The sequence below is a fragment of the Oenanthe melanoleuca genome, chromosome 1 (genome assembly GCF_029582105.1).
Source record: "Oenanthe melanoleuca isolate GR-GAL-2019-014 chromosome 1, OMel1.0, whole genome shotgun sequence".
Lineage (NCBI taxonomy): Eukaryota > Metazoa > Chordata > Aves > Passeriformes > Muscicapidae > Oenanthe > Oenanthe melanoleuca.
This window is the reverse complement of record NC_079333.1, coordinates 20,683,137-20,703,443: the sequence shown is the minus strand read 5'-3', so window position 1 is coordinate 20,703,443 and position 20,307 is coordinate 20,683,137. Positions and strand designations below refer to the sequence as shown.

Here is a 20,307-nt window from a genome sequence, read left to right as displayed (position 1 = left end):
GAACGTGTGGGAGTGAAACAGAGAGAATCAAAGTGCCTGAGGGGATGGAGGGTGAGGAGGAGACAGTGTAACAACTTGTGCAGACTTGTGAGCTTCTGGAAAACTGCCAGCGCTGGAGTGTGGAATATAATTTTAGGTCCATTAACAAAACTTCTAAAGATACAGGGCTTCAGACTGGTGGTTCAGAGCTTGGCTGACTTTAAAATGGATTATTGCTTACTCAGACAAGAGTAAGCTTACCTGATACAATAAACTGTGGTTTGAGAAGTTGCTGCTACTGTTGCAAAACTGTTTGATTTTGGAAGGAGTTCTGCCTCAGATGCACTTTTTATAGGCCTTGCAACTGGAAGTTTGACTGCTGTTGCCTGGATCAGATCAATTCATTTGCTGAACAAACCTTTACAGCCACACTCTTTCATGTACAGAACTATGTGCATACAGACTTGGCTCAGTTAAAAGTATGAGAACCTTGTCAGAATGGACAAGTGATCTATTCTGCCATCAGCAAGAAGACAGCCTGGAAGTCTAAGTGAAGCACACAGTGTTAAGAGGAGAGATGGTTAGGCTAAATATTATAAAGACTTTGAATACAGCTTTTCCGGGTTCTTGAGTTTGTCTTGTGATAAAGATTAAAAGGTGAGGGGAGATTAATGTGTGTGTTTAAAGGGGATTGTTTTGGCTTGATTTTTTTTTGGGGGGTTGTTTTTTTGTGTTTGTTTGTTTGTTTTTTGGGGTTTTTTTGGGAGTTTTTTGGGGTTTTTTTGGATTTTTTTTGTTTTGTTTTGTTTTGTTTTGTTTTGTTTTGTTTTGTTTTTTTTTTTTTTGTTTTGTTTTGGTTTTTTTGTTTGTTTTTTGTTTTGTTTTTTGGTGATACATGGAAAGTACAAAAGCACTTTCAGGTACCATTGACTCCCTTAAAGTCTGTGTAAGGCCTTTGATTCTGACTCTGTATTTGTACATGACATTGCTGCAGCTCTTGGGGAACGCAAAGAGTAGGTGTGTCACTGTCAACAAGTGACTTCTGTTTGTGAAATATAAGGTGAAGGAAGCCCCTTACATGCTCTTTCAGATGGAGCTGATTTTGTATTTAGAAGTTTTATGAAGTTCCTTTCTACAGGCAGTCCCCAGGTTTCAAGGCAAAACCCTTCCTCAGTTAAAGGAAGTTTACAGTGGTAACAACACCATCTTATGTAATTTTTCTCTGTAATAGAGACATAAGGGTTTGTACTGCATTTAGGGGTGATGAACTGGACCTTGAATTGCTGGAGAGGTAGAAAATTGTTCTGCAGCAGCTGATGTTGATTTCCAAGCGACCTATTGCATGAAACTGAGCAACATAAGCCAGGGCAGAGCTGAGGTAACAAATTGGGGAGCACACACGTCACAGGTGGTTGGCTAGAGTTTGAAGGGAGTATGAACTGCAAAGAAAACATGTGAAGCAAGCTAAGGCAAGCTGGCTCTCTTGGTATTGTGCACAAGGTCACCTGTGACCACAGATTCCACTTTGGCACTTAAGCATTTGTCTTTGGATGAGAACTTTTGTGAAGAATCTCTTGGACTGATCTGAGGTTGTTCTCACAGTAACAGTAGTATTAAATGCTAGATATTAAATTAAGTTTGTAGCTTTGATCATCATTGCAGGAGGTGCTCATCTAGTATCCTCTTTTGTATGAAAAAGACTGTACTGCTTTTATTGTATTACCTCTTGCTGATGGCTTGTAGGAATGAGTGTTTTGTCCAGCTCCCTACTGCAGCCATCAGTGTTTGATATGACTGGTGCTAAATTCCCTGAAAATAAAAGTCACCTGAAGAGCTATGATGATGCATAGAGAGAGAGGCACTTACCCTTCCTTAGCTTCCATAATTGCTGTGCTGCAGATGTTGTTTTAGGTGGTTTTTATGCACTACAGAGAAAGCTCAGGTGCCTTGCTTGGATGAGGCAGTAATTTTTCCAATACCTAAAGGTCAGCCAGACAAACTCCAAGGTGAGTGGTGGAATTTACATTATTTTATTTGTTCAAAGTTAATGTGTGTTTTGTTCTCTTGACAAGGGCATAGCTGGTCCTTAGAAGGAGAAAGGCACTTGCATGTTTGCCTGAGGCTGGCTCTGCCTTCTGGATTAGGTGGCACCCTCAAGGGGAGAGAGGGGCCACCTCATTCCTGACAGCAGCAGAGCATGGAGAGCTGCAGAAGGGAAAAGCTTCATGAGCGCAGGGTGGGGAAGGCAGAGGTGGTGAGACCAAGTCAACACAAAGCCTTCAGAAAGTGATGAATGAGCAGTGCCAAGAAGACCAAGGAGCAGGCACACAGCCAGGGCTCAGCTAGAATAGGAAAACAGTTTTACTGAGGGTGTAGAGGAATCTGTGCAGTATGTTGCAGCCTAAGAGTTCCTCTGAATGCTGCTGATCTGAAAGCAAAACTAAAAGAAGGAACCTGCCCAGTGAGCACACTGTGGCTAGAGAGGGTTTGATCAACTCTTACTTTTATTCTGCTTCAAGAGGGCTGGTAAATTTTCAAGGTTCCATCATTCTAGTTCATGCTTAAGAAGAACAAAATTTCAAGCTGTAAAGATTCCTTTTTGTAGTTTCGATGCATTCAGTGGCCTTTCTAAGTACCCAATTAAATATTCAGGACAGAGCTTTAAAAAAAGCTGACCAAATTTTCTTGAAATTTGCAGTTTATCTAAATTTTCATGAAATCTGCAGTTTTGGCTTGAATACATGTTACTATTCTATATAACTTCCATCCAGCCCATTAAAAAACTCCAGAATTTTGGAGGAAAGGCAGTTAATGAGCTTTGCTTATGAATATGTTTATGATTTTTTCAGTTTGATTTTGACATTTTATTGGCATTGGTGACACTTTTGTTTCCTTTCACTTATGTAGAAATAGAAAAAATTAGAAATGTGCTAAGTACTTCGTGCAGGCAGTGTTGCATTGGACACAGTTACATGATAAAGAGAAACATGAAATTTATGCTTCTGTATCTTGCATGGGATAAGGATCTTCAAAGGGCTATCTGTAGATCAAAGCCCAGCTGTAAGGGGTGATCAAATAACCTGCTGAATAAAACCAGAGAGGATGAAGCCTTTTGGTACAGAAGCCCTGGTTTGTTTTGCCATGGGCAGTGTCTTCTTGTATGGGGTGCCAGTTTTGTGTCATCCCTGTTTGCACATGCACACAAAGCTCCAGCACACACACATCAGTCTTCTCTCATGCATATCGTAGAGCTGTAGCTGCTCTTAACTCCTCCATCATCCCACTCTCAACTCCTTTCCATTGCAAAAACATTGCAGAAAAAGTGTCCTCCAGAAACTAGGCTCAGCCAGAAGCTTAGGAAAAAGGTTTAAAGGGGATGGATGGGGCATGGGGAAGCCAACTCAAAGCCCACTGTTTGTATCTCCCTGTTGTGAGAGAGGAGGCTTTATAAATAAAATGATTGGTGAGCTTCCTGTCATGGACCAGAAGAGTGTGTATTAATACCTGATATGAGCAATAAGTTCCATAATGAGCTCTCTTCGTCCCTGAAACATGCCTAAGATTTCCAGCTATATTACACAAGTACACAATATATGAGCTGTACAGCTCTTTGTATCTCCATCATTTATAGAGGTCTTGTTTCTTCATGATTCCTCAGTAATGTAATAAGAAAGCGGTGGAATAGTAAAACTTTGGAATTGACAATTATTGTAGTTTTTTTGGCTTTGTAAATGTAAGCAGAGACTGTCTCGGAATTGACAATTATTGTAGTTTTTTTGGCTTTGTAAATGTAAGCAGAGACTGTCTCATCCTGTTTGTTAATTAATTGCAAGAAAGGCTTATTTAGATTCTTATTAATCAGGTGCTAGCAGTGTAAAGTGCTGAAGGACCTACCTTTGAGCATTTCTGGCCCAGTGCAGTCATGGGCAGAACAGAATGCATCCCTCTTTTGAGTTTCAGGAGGGCACTAGAATGTGTAACAACCTGCATTGAAAAATGGAAGGAAGAACAGGAGATTGCACACTGCAACAGCAGGAGCTTTTGCCCACGTTAGTGAGAGAGAGAGTTCACAGGATGAAACATGACATCTTTGTCATGAAGTTGTGAAGTAGAAATGACTGCTTAGGACAAATGGTAAGTCAGAAGACGATAGCTGCTCTTGAAAAACAGATAGAGGAGTGAAGAAAAAAAAAAGAGGGTTTGATGAAGAAGATGAGTCAAGGAAAATCTTGTGGAATTTTCATAAGAAGCAGCATTTCTGGACCTGTTGGAGGACAGAACACTTTGAGCAAAAGGGTTTTTGATAGATAGGAAGTAAACAGAATATAAAATACCAGGCTTTAGCTTTTTAGACTTGAGTTGTTTCTAAATTGTTTCCAAAGGTTTCATAGCCATAATAATTTTTCTAGTATTCCCAAACTTTCATTAAAATGATTGAAAGCTCTAGTGCTATTACCAGCTTCCTGACAGCTAGTTGTTACTGCAATCAACAGCTGCTTGAAGGAAGGCTTGATTAAAGTGTCACATAGTTATACTGGCATGTGACTTTTGTTTCTCCAGCAGACTTCCTTATCTCAAGCCTTTAATGAGGACCATGTAGAAAGGGTTTTTTTTTCTCCTTGGGTTTTTTTTTTTTTTTTTTTTAAGTGAAACTCTTGAACTTTGCTCTGAAGCAAAATTCGTTTGATGTTGAGTGTGTCTTATTCAAATGTCCTTGACATTGCTATCAAAAGATCTTTTATAACCTGTGATGTACACACAGTAACAATGAGGAACTGAAACTTCTCCTCATATCATGTTTTGGTTATACACACTCCAAGCATTAAAGCAGTTTAATTGTCTTCCAGGTGGGTAACAGGTCATAATAATTGTTAATTGTTATGACAGGACAATATCTAGGACTTGCTGAGCTATAAGAAGTTCTTGCCCTTAAAGTCCAATTGTCTTAGTTTGGTAATGAGACATAAACAATGGATGAAGCTGAAAAGTGGACAAAGGATGTTGTAGTCAGATAATGCTCTTGTGAGGTCTTTTGGGACTCGCTTAAAATATTCACTGCTATCCCAGAAGAGACTGTGCATCATGGACTGGTTCTCATTGGTACCTGTACAAGGTTTTCCAGGTCAGCTAAGAGCTACTGATAAGTCAATTCAAACTCATTTGACTCTGGAAGTTAAGAAATCCTTGGACAATCCAGTTTGATGACTCAGTTGTGGGAACAGTAACCTCCAGCTGTGACACTGAAACAAACATCCGGGAGTGGCTCAGTGAAACTGCACTGGCCACTTCCAAAGCGATTACACCCTAATGTACCCAGTGCCTGTTCAGAGAGGGGCCGATGAAGGCTTTGTTGGCAAGGAAGGAGTTCTTTTCTTTGTTCAGTAGCTGTAGTGTGAGCTTGTCATCCATCTGTCCCCTCACAGGCACTCGTGGGAGAACTGGGAAAGGGTTTTAAGAAGGGAAAACTGGGTTGATTCCCTGTGCATGAGCTAGATCTTGGAGAAGAGCCTCCGGGGTGTTAGGAAGAGAGGCCAAGTGCATGGGTGGCATAGGAAAGGGGTTAAAAGACAACAGTGCAAGGTGATAGTGCAGATGAGTTCAGCAGCACTTCATTGTGGCTTGAAAGAAAGAGTATAATGGAGGGGAGAGCCAATGAAGGCAGTCCTCGGGGGTATGATAGAAATACCACAGTAAAGATGTTGGGGAGGAATGTTATCTCAGGACCTGAATATCTGCTGTAGTAAAAAGGCCTCTCAGAGTCCTAAGAGGTATTTGGCATTGTAGATGAAGAGTATTGAAATGTTAATTTCAAAGAACAAAGGAAGATGTAGAGTCTGGACTGATCCTTAGAGGGGATCAGATGTTGGCACTAGTCAGTGTCAAAGGAGAAGACTGAGAGGTTGTTCAGCAGCTGGACTTCACAAACAAATGTCAGGTTCTGAAGCAAGTAGCTCCATGTTAAGGGATGCAATCTGCAAAGCAGCACATTTGTGTCTGCTCACAGACAGCATCTTGAGCTTGAGAGCTGCAAAGGTCTGAACATGAGCTAACTGTTAATACAAGATAAGGTGTATCTGCAATATGAAGGGTCCTGTATGCCATACAACATGGCTTGATTGACCCAATTTCCAGCCAGTATTCATAGTCTTGGTCATGTTTTTTCAGCAGTTGTCTGTGTGTGTAGTACAGGTTGGAATTTCTCTCTTTTTAGAATCATAGAATGGTTTGGATTGGAAGAGATTTTTCAGGATCAAGTAGTTCCAAACCCTACTGCCATAGCCAGGGATATCTTCCACTTGACCAGGTTGCTCAGAGCCCCATCTAACCTGTCCTTGAACACCTCTGAGAATGGGGCATCCACAAATTCTCTGGGCAACCTATCTCAGTGTCTCACCATTCTCAAAATGAAGAATTCTTTCCTAATGTTTTTCTAAACCTGCTCTCAGTTTAAAGCCATTCACCCTTGCCCTACCACTACCTGTCCTAATAGGGTCACTCTCCAGCTCTGTTGTAGCCCCCTTTAGGTACCAGAAGGCTGCTCTAAGGTTTCCCTGGAGACTTCCTTCTGAACAACCCCAACTCTCTCAGCCTGTCTCACAGGAGAGGTGCTTCATTCATGGCCCTCCTCTGGACTCACTCCGACAGGTCCATGCTCTTCTTCTGTTGGGGGCCTCAGAGCTGGATGCAGGACTCCAGATGGGGTCTCACCAGAGTGGAGCAGGGGAGGAGAATCCACTTCCTTGCCCTGCTGGCTGTGCTGTTTTTGATGCAGCCCAGGATACAATTGGCATGTTGCTGGGTCATGTCAACCTTGTCATCTAACACCCCCAAGTCCTTCTCCTGAGGCCTGCTTTCAATCTGTGTTTTCTTTTATAGTGTACTACACATATTTTAATATACTACATCTATTTTAATAGCATAATAATATTTTACTTTGTAAGATTCTCTTGCATCCATGATACAAACAGTGTGGTTCACAAAGGCCTTCTGATTTGCTTGTGTTCAATAGGCATTAGCCCGTCACCTCCGACCTGGAACTCTGCGTGCTGTCTTTGGGAAGGACAAGATTCAGAATGCTGTTCACTGCACAGACCTGCCTGAAGATGGACTTTTAGAGGTAAGGCTTGCTAGACAAACATATTCTCATGTATCACAGGAAGCTGTACAGTGAAATGCTTCTCTTGACACTCTTTTAAGCCAGTAAGTGTTTTCTATGTGGAGTAGCTGTGTTGTAGACCAACTAGACACAAAGAGAGTTTATTAAAGGCATTTGACTCAGTTAATTTTGATATTGTAAAAAAACTCATCCTTGCAGTTTTCTTGAGTGAAAATAGCACAGTGAAGTATTCAATGTAATGGAACTCAAGAGTCTTCTCTTAGATTGAATGTCAGTACCTTGGGTCTGAATATCAGTACCCGACAGTGCTTTTGCACACACTTTCTTAGCCCTTTCTTGGATGATCACCCTGACTCCTGATCTAGATTGTCACTAGAGTGAGCTTGTATAGAGCTTGGAATATTACAGGCACTAGGGATTCAAATCCTCCACATAGGAAGGATTTTATTTATTATAGTTTTATTTGTAGACAGTCATACTTACGCACATCAGTTGATATTTCCTGTGTTTTATATTCACTTACTAATTATTATCTGATTTTGGTTTTGTATGCCTTCATTAAAGTCCAGTAAAATTAGAAAATGTTAAATTAAGGAAATTTGTAAAGACAGAAATACTTACTATGAAAACCAGAACAAGCTCATTCACTTAATTCTGTGCCTCAAAACTAAGGTCCATAGAAGGGATTGAAGTGGTGAGTAATCTTGGATGGATCTGTGTGTCAATGGAGATGCTTTTCCAGTGTATGCACAGCTTATTTTTTGCTGTCTGTATGTATCTGTGAGTGCTTTGCTGTCAGGTATAGCAGAATCATGAAGCAGCGGGTGTTGTCCTACTTAGATAATTTTACATTGCCAAAACGGTGGTTTCATGGGAGAGTGAGGAAGAGCTAACTTCATCAGCATCTCCTTCCATGAAATAACCTGTGGTTAAAGTGCTTTTGCTAGGAAATCCCATCTAGTTTATCACAGACTAGTGAAATTCAGCACTGAGAGTGGCAACCAGTATAAACTTGAGTGTTTTCAAGATGTCACTGAAAATTGACAAATTTTAGTTTGTTCCCTTAGGGCTTATACAAGCAGACAGGTATTTTTCACCGCATGCCTGAAGTTCCTCAGCCATTGCTTTCCAATGGCAGCAGAACAAAAGGCATAGCCTGTAAGGGAAAAATTAAACAGGCCAAACCTTAAAGAACATTTTAGTACTCCATCAGAATTTCCACATTGGTCCAAATCAGATTTTTCTGGTTGTTTAAATTTAGTTTGGAGCTACTATAAGTGAGGCAAGAATTGCTTCTCCAAAACAAAAATTGAGGCTGGCATTCTTTCTTAAGGGTTTCCATTACATGTGTTTGTCCTTTGAATCCTGTAGCTCAGTCATAACCGAAATTGTTGATCTAGTATTACTCTGAGTACACACCTTGCAGTTCCTGGTGTAGTCTGATCATTTTAACAATTATGTATTGATTGTATTTTTTTGGGAAAGGGATCTAAGATCTTTTTTTACTGTAGGCATAATTGTGTGCAGAATATGACTTCATCAATCTGTAGTTTCTTCTGTAACAGCCCAGGTTGAGGCAGCAGTTGTAAAGGACATCGCTCAGTGTTGTTTAGTGAGTAAATAAAGCAGTGAATGTTTTGAATTGAGCACAGTGGGTTTGTACAAAGGAAGCCTTGGCTGTACTTGTTGGTTGGTGTGTGGAGTATTTACACAGCTAATGCTAAAGCAGCTTATTAGGTGTTCCTTCCACAGTCCTGACTCCTGCTGTGGCTGCTTGTCCTGTGCGCAGGGCCTGCAGTGCCTGAGGGATCCTGGAGGAAACGTGGAGGAACTGCTACTGTTGACATTGTGTATAGAAAGCTGAATAGGTTGGTTTGTGTGTTGTTTTGTGACTTTTGAACTTTCAGAACTAAATGGAGATGGGAAGGCGGATCCCTGGTTGACCAAGTATTCTATGATGGGCCTTAAATGCGTAGTGTTTATGGAAGCTCAACAGAAGCATGTTCCCTTGTAGAAGGGAAGATACTGGTGCCTTCCTGAGAACTCTGGTGTTTCAGTGCCAGACACTGCCACTATCTTAAGATTTCTCCATCCTTCTCTGCAGTTTTCATCACCCAGTTAAGGATCTAGCTGAAATTTGAGGCATTTGCAATGGCAGCTGCTGTCTCATTGTCCACAAATGGAGACTTCTTAGAGGAGATGAGATAGGTAATTGAGGATTAGATAAAATGCTTCCTGAAGTTAATAGCCAAGCTCTAGGTGGCTTTGGTGTTTTGCACTTAATCAACTATCACTAGGAAGAGAAATGACCTTTCTCCCAGAAATCATGACTAAGGAGTACTTGGTGAAAGGAGACAGGACAACACTGTCTTGGACAAGGACTAATTAAGGGTCTACTTGTGCACCTCGTTTAGAATATAGTATAGTATAGTATAGTATAGTATAGTATAGTATAGTATACTATACTATACTATACTATACTATACTATAGAATAAGTATATATTTAGTATACTTAAATAATGTAGTACAACAGTTTTTCAATGTTTTCCTCTTAGACCTCTTTTCCATGGATCTGAAAAAAGGAAAGTTCACTTTTAATCTTAAAACCCCCTCAAACAAACCAACCCCAAGAGCAAATACGAGCAATTGCTCCCACCACTATGACCCTTAACTCCTGTCTTTGTTCTACAAACTACTTCACATTTTAGGCAGTGACTAAAGAATATCAGAATTAATGAATAACTCACTTTGCCTCAAGAAGGGAGGGGAGATGCAGTTGAGCCTTAAATGCGACTGGTCACAGTAAAAAAATCAGTGTGTTTTTATTTGTAGAGCTGTCAGTGCTCTTTTTATTCCTAGTTTAGTGATACAGGAGTGTGAATATTGCCCTGCAATCTCTTAGATGAGTTGTTTGACTTACTGGGTCAGGCACTTATTTATTCACTTCATAGACTTGTGTGTCCTCTTATCAGTACAAAATGTATTTTTACAAGTGACAATGGATAGACACAAATAGCTCAGAACAGTCTGTTTCCTCAGCCTTGTCATCAGTTTCTCATTTTAATGAGAAGAGGAAAGAAAGGAGGAAGAGTAGAGAAAGGAGACTTTTAGCAATGGAGTATTTGTGACATGATGCAGTTTGATGATTGAAGGTTCAACCAGCTGCTGATGTTGTGTACCACATTCATTCAGAGCAAGCAGTTGCATTTGTTTCCCACATCCTAAGGAGGTACAGCTCTACCTCTTGTCAAGTTTGGTTTTTTTTGGTTTTGTATAAAGCAGGTACTATTTGGAGAAAGTAATTACAGTACTTACCTGCTTTCATGTTCCTTCTGAGTCAGGTAGAGCCAGGACTGGAACATGCATATTTTATATGCCAAGGAACTGCTCTGTTTAGCAGACTAGAGATGTGTCATGTACATGTGGTGAAAGATGATTCTATTTCTCAACTCACCATCTTTGACCTGAGGAACTTTTCTGATAAATATCTTGTTGAAATAGAAGCTTGAAAACCATTGGATCTGATGAATCATCATTCTCTAGACAAAGGAAGTTTCCTTCAAATTGATCATTCCTGGAATAGGTCTTAAACAAAGTAGTGATGCAAGATATTGTGGCTACCAGACTTCACAGTGTGTCCCTCTTTAAAGAAGTGAAGTCAAATGACATGAAGGCCTTATTCACATCACTGAAACTACAGTGAGTAAAACTTCCCACAGGAGGTGGTGCTGTACACACACCTCAGTTCCCCGAGTCTCAAGTGGCTCAGTACCTTTCAGATTGTGCAGGAAACCACATAATTAAAAAAAGAAAATCACTGGTAGCCTAAAAAGTAGACAAAAGCAGAATTTCTGTGATTTGTCACACTCTGCCTATAATTTGTTGCTCACAGTGTTCGGTTCAAGGTTTTGGTTTTGTTTTTTTATGAGAGCAGTTCCGTGAGGGCAGGATGACCAATGAGGGCAGTGCAGAAAATCACTCTGGATATGATAGAATGCACACATCTGGGGGAACCTGAAAGGTCTCCCTTGCAGTGCAGCCTGCTGAGCCACCCACTCTGGCTTTGTGTTCCTGTGCCATGGTGTTGGTGCAGTCTGTCTGTCTCATGGGGTTTCTTTGCACGATTACCAAGTCCGTAATAGTCATACATGTGTTTGTGTGTGTGTGCTTAGACACAGAGCAAGAGCATGCTGCCCTCAGCGAGATATGCATGAAAAAGGATTTGCTGTGGGATGGATAAAACTTGAGTTCTGGGTGAAACTGCTGCTCTCCATGTTGCCGTGGGTGACGCTGTTAATACGGTGACTAATCCTTGGACAATATCGTGACAATTACTGCGGGTGTGTGCTCACCCGTGCCTTTGTGTGCCTGCCGGGCTACGAGTGGAGCTGCAGAGGGGGGTGATCTCTCAAGATTTGGTGCGAGTGGGGGATGTGCCACCTGCGTTCCCAGGCTTGTGTCCCCAGGGGCGCTCCAGCGCTGGCGCCGCGTGTGCCACCGCATGGCTGCCGGGTGCATCAGGCTCCCCCTTGGGCATCGGCACCGCGGAGAGCCGTGTCAGTTTTCAGCGGCATGGGCAGCTTTCCAGACAGGCAGGAGCGACGACCTCCTCGAGTATCGTTTGCTGGCCTTCTCCCTTGCCTCAGAGCTATTTGTGGCACTCACAGACATGAAAATAACCTATCAAAGGGGGATGACTTTGCTGTTATCAAAGAAGTGGGGGTTTCATCTGTCTTCTGAGAGAGCTGTCATGATGATTGGCTTTTTCCCTATCACTTATTTGAATTTCTGCTGTGCAGTGGTATTCAAGTGTAGGGCTGGGGACTGGCAGACTGTGCAACAGACTGCTGGAGGCTCTTTGCTCCTTTGCTCAGCCTTGCACCAGTGAGACTGGCTTACTGCTCCTAGGGCGTTAAGGCAAACAAGTAATAATCACCTAGGGTCAGATCAGCTATGGTGATCTGCTGGACAGAGGCTCCCACAGCTCTGGCACTGGAAGTTCAGCTGCCTGAATCCAGCCTTGGGGAGATGGGAGGTGATACTTACAGTAAGCAGTGACCAGATGGTCGAGTTCAGTAGAAGTGTTTTGTCCAGGCTGGTGCTGTGGATAATGAAAACCGTGATTGTTTTCCTCAGACTTGGTATAAACTGAATGCTCTGCTGAGTGTTAAGAGCTGTGCTACTCCTAAGCTTTTGGTGCAGTGTGTATTCCACCTGCTAGAGGCCAGCTGTCCTTGGTCTGGCATTCCAGATCCTGCCAGGAGAAGCATGTCTTATGTCTCCTTTCCCTTTCCATTTATTCAGGGAGGCTGAGGAAAGGGTGGTGTTTTAGCAAGCTGTTCAGAGTAGACAGGGGAGCACTCACTTTGAAGGGGGGAAAATAACACATGCTTCCATAACCACTTCCTGTTACAGAAGCACTCTGCTGCCAACTTGCCCTTTCCTGTGTGCTGCCTCCTTGGCTGCCCACTGCCATTGTCTGCACCTGTGGGTGTGCTGCAAGGTGCTCACTGTCATCCACCCTGGAAATGCTTCTGTAACAGAAATGAGCTGATCTCTGGGCTGAGATTAAAGTGCAGCAGTTTAGGACAGAAGGCATCAGAAGGATGTAGCTCTCTTAAAGTAGTCTTTTTTGGTGCATTGAGGTATAGTCCAAGCAATTTAATAAAGCATGTCAATGAGTAACTCTCAGAAGCGTCAATGTGCTTAGTGTGGAATTTGTGTGTGTCACACTTGGAACAAAGGTCTCCTGCATTGCTTGTTACCAATTAACTTGACTGGTATTAGGCAAGCTGCCTCTGCCAGCCGAGAGCTACCTCTCCCCATTCACAGAGCAGCCCAGTTTGTAAAACATTACACAGCAGAAGTGCATAGCATGGCAATGAACCTTTCACTGAGGGCATTTCAGCCGTCTGCATTTCCCTCAGGAGTCTTTAAAGTACTGTAATAGAGAAGCCATTGTTTCACTCAGTCATACAGCAATTTTGCAAAGTATTTTATTAGAGGCCCATACTGAGCTGCTTAATCCAGGGTGAAATGCTTTTCACCACTTCCAGTGAAAAGTAATAAAAATTGAGTGGTTTGGGTGAGGTTGGCTTTAGCGCTTTTTTCTCTCAAGTTTTCATCCAAGCAGTAGCTATTTTTGTCTGTCAGTTGGAAATTTCAGTCTCTCCTGGTACAAGATGATTTCTGGGGAGATCTATCAGATAATGATTCAAGTGCTTCTCCATTTAAACTTTCTGAGACTTTTTATCCAACAGCTGTGGGAACAAGTTGGAAAGAATTTGGAGTGTAGGAAAACTTAATCTTACTTGGTGGTGATTTCGCATATCAGAACATGTTAGCCAGCACTGGAATGCTGTCTTGCAATGTTTCCTGATGCTGTATATAGACTTGTACAGAGAACTGAGTAATCCTTTCACCTAGGCCTATCTGAAGGAAATTAAGAGTTAAAAATAGCAGTAATAGATGGATGGATATTGGAGACATTGGTGATTTCTCTTTTAAAGATTATTGTATTATTAGTCACATGCAGCCTCATTTCGTGCACAGGTTGTATAATTATTATGCTTGTGGGCTAGACAGGCAAACTAAACCAGGAACTTGTTTAAACAGTTGTGAAATAGTTCGCCTCTTGTGCTTCCACTTCTGGGTAAAATCCGATGTCCAGTAACCCCTTGTTCTGCCAAGTCTGGGGTTTATAAGTGCCAGAGAGAAGAAGTTAATGAGTGTGAACCAAGCAGCTGCCAAAGCTCTTTAAGTTTCACCTGATCCTGAAGGTAACCTATGTGATAAACAGAGCCTGGCTTTTGGCACGTGTTTGTGTTGCGCTGAGCAAAGTAATTTTGTGGAGGGGAGGTCAAGGTGGAGGGAAGGCGTGACATTTCTTGATAACTCATCTGAGGCCCAGTTTGTGTCTTTGAGGCTGCTGCCTTCTTTCTTACCCTCAGCACGCTCTCATTTTTAACCAAAAAAGCCCAGGTCCTTTTTCCATTTCTCCTTTTCCTCCAGCTGAAGCAGAGCAGCAGTTGGGCTGCAACTCAGCTGCACCACGGGCAAACTACAGCAAAGAAGACAAAAAAGCCCAGGGGGACAGCTTATACAGCAAGATCAGTAAGGGCATGCTGTAATTTTACAGCCACATAGAAGCTCAGAATATCCTTCATTTCTGGAGCAAGGGGCCCTGTACCTTTTTTGGGGCATAGGAGAAGTACTGTTGTTCTGTAACACACATGCTGTGAGATGCACATAAATTTTTATGTGGTTTCCTGTTACTGACCTCAGCCAGTTGCACCTCCCACCTCTCTCTCAGAGGTCAAATAAATCATTAGCTCTGCTGGCCCTTCCTATGTAGGGTTTACCCCTTCCCTTCTCAGTGCAGCTTCCTTCACTGACTACCATCAACCAGCAGTGATTAAGAGGAGAATTTAAGAAAGATATTTTCATGTATGTGGAACATGGGAGGAAAAAGCCAAATGTGTTAATATGGATAGAAAAATGTGAATAATGTTTCCTGTCTATGGGATATATTGAGTTTGTCAAGCTCTAGAAACTACTTCTTCTTTCGTGATTAATAATAGCTAATAGTCTCATCCCACTACTGGTTTTGTGCTGTTGTAGAGCTGTGGGCTTAGACACTGTGTTATCCTGTGCTGCAGCTGTACAAACACAAAACAGGATGGCAGTGGTCACCTGAAAGGACGTTGGCTGTAGTCTAGGGCTCCTTGAAGTCACCCAGCATCTCCTGGTTTCAGTAAGAGCTGCATTCTTTAGCCCCTAAGTGCACTGACAGAAATGATGCATCCACAGCTATTCCTGAGATACCCTCACATATGTCAGCAGGTCTCTGAGCAAGAAGCAATTCTCTCTGAAGTATTCAGAGTTGCTAAGTGGGCAAGTTTCCTTCTATATTAGTACCACTTCTGTTCTGCTGGGGAGAGATAGTGTGCCAAGACTCCCCAGCCACAAACTGGGAACTGTGGGCTTCCTCAGCCTTAGTCCAGCCATTGAACAGTAACTTGGTCACTGAGGTGTTGAGTCCAGTCCTGCCATGGCAGGACATGGTTCGGTGCTCAGCAGCAGTGTTGAAATCACTGAAAGCTGATGAGACTTGAAACAAACTCTTGGCCCTTTAACACTGATCCATTCCACAGGGAAATGAGGCTTTCTAGATTCAGTGACATCTCTCAGAAAGTTCTTTGAGCACTAGGCTTGGGGAATTTTTGCCATTAATTTGGTGGAATGTTTCCTGTCAGCGCACCTTGCTAGTGGTGCCTTTGATTGGTAGTTTCTTTTAGGATATTTTGTTGCTCCCTCATCTTTGTAATTTTAACACTTGCCATATGTAGCCTACTGGGTCTCCTGCACAAATAATCTGCTGAACATCAGGGTTGCTCAGGAATGCCTTTAAATGCTGGGTGCCTTCTACTTTATTTATTTGTTTGCTGCTACCATCCTCGCTTTAATCTATAATGGGGCTGGAAATCATGTTCTTGTTTCTATGATCACTTCTTCCCCTCTTGGCCATAACCTGTAGCTCGTGAGGACCATGACTGTCAGTGCTCCATGAGCAGGCTGGAGAGACTTTGCTCAGCATTGGCAAGGCCTGTGGCTTGTATGAACACATCCAAACCTGCTTTACTCAGATACTGCAGGTACGAGCAGCAGGGACCCTTTCCAGTGTTTTTATCCTGTGCTTGTGATGTTTGCAGCTTGCACTGACCCCTGTGGTGCGCTTATGGTGTCTTGTCTCACCTCAGCTTGCTGCTTCAAGGGCATCCTGCAAGACCTCCACAGCAACTCCTGTCTGTGAGGCAGGCAAGCAAGTGTCCCTCAAGATAAGTGTGAAGTGCAGAGACAGTGAGTTGCTTGCAATCCTCAGAAAAGCAGTATCATATTGGAGCTTATCACATCTGATGGGGGATGGGATCTTACACTTTATTTCATTCCAGTAGCTCTACCAAGCCATTGATGTGTTCTGTTGGTGACCAAAGATGCTACTAAATAAGAAGTAGAACTAAATAAGAAGTAGAAGTAGTGTTGTGGTGGTTTTGGGGAGAGGGTGCTGGTGAGTGTCTGTCTAACTGCGTGGAGGGCACCAAGATTCTTGACAGGCTCTAAGTGGATACAGGGATGGGAAAGGCTTCCATCTCTCAACTGCTAGTTTTGGTTCTGCAGAGATGAGGAAGGACTGAAAATTACTGTCACTTTTCTGGTGATGGATGAGAAGTGAATCTGTGAACCCAGCCCTTATCTTGCTAGTGTGTCACCTGTCAGCCCCCTGGCTTCTGCCATGAAAGAGACTAACAGAGTCTCACCAAAATCTGCCAGCCCAGTGGAGCAAGGGGAATGAGAGTTGAGGTACCCTTTCAAAGCCAGGGTCTCTTTGAGGCTGTAGTTCTACCTGTGTGGAGCGCTGCTACAGCCCAAGGTGAGCCTGGGTCTGGCCTGTAGACAAAAGCTCTGACTCCAAAACTGCTCAGCAGGCACCTTCCATCAGCACTGCTGTTTGTGGTGTTTTCTGGAGAGAAGGGATGTTAAATTGTAAGTGCCTTACACTTGGAATCTTCAGCACACTTTGTGCCTGCGCAGGGCCCTCTGTTAATACCAGGATCTTTTGCTCTCCCTTGAAAAACTGGCTGTCTCACTTGATCTGCTTCCCTCTTTACAATTTTGCCTGGCCTTTCCATGCTCTTAGGGCACACTTTTTTCAGCTGACACTTGCCTCTGCTCAGCCAGGGCATTAGACTGGATTTTGTTATTGCCTGCTGTATTAGCTCCTGAAACTTTGTGGTAATGTGTGGAAATGCTCAGAGTGAGCAGCCAACTTCATTAACATGAGTTTTACGGGGAGTGAGTGTGACTGAAGCAAAAGTTCATGAAACTGAAGCAGCTCTCAGCTCCTCCTCAGTGAAGCAGTTTATGGGGTCAGAGCCAGAAGGTCACAGTTATTCACCCGTTGCTACTTCCTGAGCATTATTGCTATTTGTCCCTGAACAGGAGCTAGGGAGGGCAGAGCTGCATGCTGCAAAGCAGGTAGATGGTTCCTGGGATCTGCAGGGGGAGTACTGATGTTATATTAAATCTGTCTCATCCCTGGGAGACAGTGAGTGCACCTGAATGTTAGCATCATTAGAAAGGCATTTGGGTGGCATATGTGAAATGTGTTTGGTTGGTTTCAGATCAGCTCCCGGTGTAGATTTGTGCTCTGTCTTGGATCCTCTAAAGATCAGAGGTGTGCTTGGTTCAGAGAGGCTGACCTTGCCCTTGGTCAAATGTGAGGCTTGTTCAAATGTTTTGTACTGGCACAGCTCCCCTTTCTGTGTTTTGGACTATAATCAGACCTTGGGAAAGAGAGGAACTGTATTTCCAAAAATACAGAGTATTTTGCAGTATTTCACCCTCATCCAGATGCTTGATGCAAGTTGTCACCAAGTCCTGCATCCCCCTGGGAAAGGACCTGGTGCTTTGAGAATGGGGGTTCTTCAAGGTGTCTCCTCATAAGTGGGGGTGCCCAAAATCTCTTGGTAGTACTGAAATCTTGATTCTTCTGAGGTCTTGATTCTTCTCATAACACCATACCTGTGGTCATGGGATGGGTAACTGAGTTCTGGTGGTTCTTGTCCAGCACTGCCATGCTTCTGAGAGTGAGCTTCTTAGAGAGAAGGATCTTGTCTGCATACCACAGATATGCCAGCTCTTAACTGGTTTTACTGGGAACTGGGTGCAGCTGACCCACATAAAGATAATTATACACAAAGAGAGCATACAGGCACCTGGTTTTGCACAGTGTATATGAAATGTAGTGGTACTTGTTCTGATGTCTGAGCCTTGCCAGTACAGTATGTGAGGATATTGAACAATCCAATATAAGCTAATTGAGGAGGTTTTGCACAGGTTATGTGTAAACTGAGGTTGTTCAGCCCAGCCTGGAAAATTTGTTGCACACAATCAAGGGGCCTTTGGACACTAAAATAGCAGAAATCCTTTTGTTGCTAGTGGCAAGTGAGCAGGCATTGGGCAGGGCCAGCATTCACCTGTGTCAGTGTGTGCTGCAGGGGTGGATCAGTACTTAAATCCCAGGGGTGGCCATGGGGCTCCAGCTGAGGCAGCCCAGGCAGGGGTGGGAGTTGACTCAGCTCAATTAGACTTGCTCCATGGCAGGGAAACGGGGCCTATGGTGGCAGCAGTTGTATCAGCACCCCAGGCTGAGGCTGGACACAGAGTTATTATCTAGGAAGAAGCAGATTCCATTGCACCTGGCCTTTTTCTTTGCTCTTGGCACAGCTCCCTGCCCACACCGAGGGCTGTGCCTGGCCTGTGCTGGATACCTGGCCAAGCTGGGAACAGAAGTGCCAGTGCTCAGAGCTGTAAAATCGATGGCTGGTGTGTGTTAGTGCAAGTGTTTGTGCAGACACAGCCTTAAAGGCTTGTGTTGTTAAATATATGTGTGTATCTCTCTGCTTTTTATTTCACTAGTGCTTTGTGTGTCTCTCTTATGAAATGCAGGTGTCCCGTATAACAAGAAGGGAGGTAAAATTCACTTTAATGGCTACAATTATACTTAACTATGCTGAGTCAATCTGGCAGAAAGAACAGCATGTTCAGACTGGCAGTTTATAATGTAATGTCCTATTAGGCAGTAAGGAAAGCGATGGCTTCCTGAGGAGAGTGGATAGAACAGATTAAAATAAAGAATCTTGAAGGCAGTGCACATTTTTGAGTTGGTGAAATGTCACGTTTTGAGGCCCTTACCCTGCCTGCAGTCCCTCTTCCCCCAGGGCTGTTGACCAGCCCCAGCCCAGTGAGGCTGTGTCAGTGCCACTTGTGAAAGGTCATTTTGATATCAAGGCAGTTGTGTATCCAAAGCATTGGTGCCACTGGGTGAGCCCAATGGATGCCCAGCCGAGAGTCTACACCTACTTGTGGTGGGGTGGGGTGAGGTTTTCTTGGACTTTTGTTGTTTGGGAATATTTTTAACCATCCTGAAGTCTTCTAGCAATTCTAGTGCTGTATTGCTAGTAGGTCTGACAAATTACAGCAGCATTTCTAATGGGGGAAGGTGACACGTTTGAGAAGGGTGTTTCTTTTGGGGGCGTGGGGATGTGGTCCTTTGGTAGCAGAGTTGTCCTGAAGCCTGGAACCAGGTGGGTCTTTTCAGTGGGCAGCTGCAGGGCATGTGGCTGGGGTAGCTACTGCCCTTCCTGCCTGGTTAATTAGTGATCTGAGCAGCCATTCTGCTTTCATTGATGTGGGACGATAAAGTGAGTGGGGCGGGGATGTTGGATAAAGGTTTGGTTTTGTCTAATTTCATATGCAGTTCCTAGGAGTATGTTACATGAGCCCTTTTGCTCACTGAAGCGAACACAAGCACCTTAAGTTTTCCACAATGGTCATCCCAACCTCTGCAATAAGCCAGAATCCTTATTCATAGGTCATGCTTGGACTCTGCACTCACATAGAGAATTAAAAAGCGGTGAAGTACCTAATCAGTAGTGGGGTCTTATCCAAATAAAAATTGGGAATTTTTTTTGTTTGTTGGTTGGTTGGTTTGGGGTTCTTGTTGTGTTGTTTTGTTTGTTTAAATTGTCAGACTGTTCACCTAGGAACTGAATTGTAGGGGCAGTTGATCCTACCAAACTTTGAGCCATGCAATAACATCCCCACTCCCCACCCAAAATGGTAGCAGTAGGAACCCATCAATTGGGAGCCAAAATGGCTCTACTTTCCTGCAGTTCTTTTTTCAGGTGGAACTTTTATTAGGGAGTATTTTAGGGCTGTTATCACAGCTTTTTAAATTTTGCTATAAACATACAGCAGCAAAACAAAGAGCTGAAGGTGTGATTTCTGCTGGCACCTGCTCCTTGGGAACAAAATGGAACAGCTAAATGGGTGCACTAACCACCACAGTGTACCATAACCACACTTTTCCTTCTAGCATATGGCAAAGGGTTTAGCATCTTGCTTTTCCAGGATTGTGTTTTCCAATTAGGAAGTCTTTATCATGCACTTGCTCTAGAATAGTCCTGTTTTGTCACTTTACATGGAGAAATTCTTCCTGGTAATCTGCTTCGTGCAGCACAAAGCAAGCTTGACTCCTGCACAAAGCCAGCTGCCAGTTTTGACATATCTGAGCAGCCCCAGCAGGCTCAGCCTATCCAGCCTTTGCCCTGGCCACCAGCCCAGCAGCAACACAGAGCAACTGGCTGCC

At 43.3% G+C, this 20,307-nt stretch overlaps 1 protein-coding gene across 1 annotated transcript in view; it reads left to right on the top strand.

The window, feature by feature from the left end:
• NME7 (NME/NM23 family member 7) overlaps positions 1 to 20,307 on the top strand; it is an 87,032-nt gene that overhangs the window by 66,267 nt on the left and 458 nt on the right. The window contains exon 11 of the mRNA XM_056501258.1: positions 6,989 to 7,096. Coding sequence (XP_056357233.1) covers positions 6,989 to 7,096 — 108 coding nt within the window. The remainder of the gene's footprint in view (positions 1 to 6,988; positions 7,097 to 20,307) is intronic.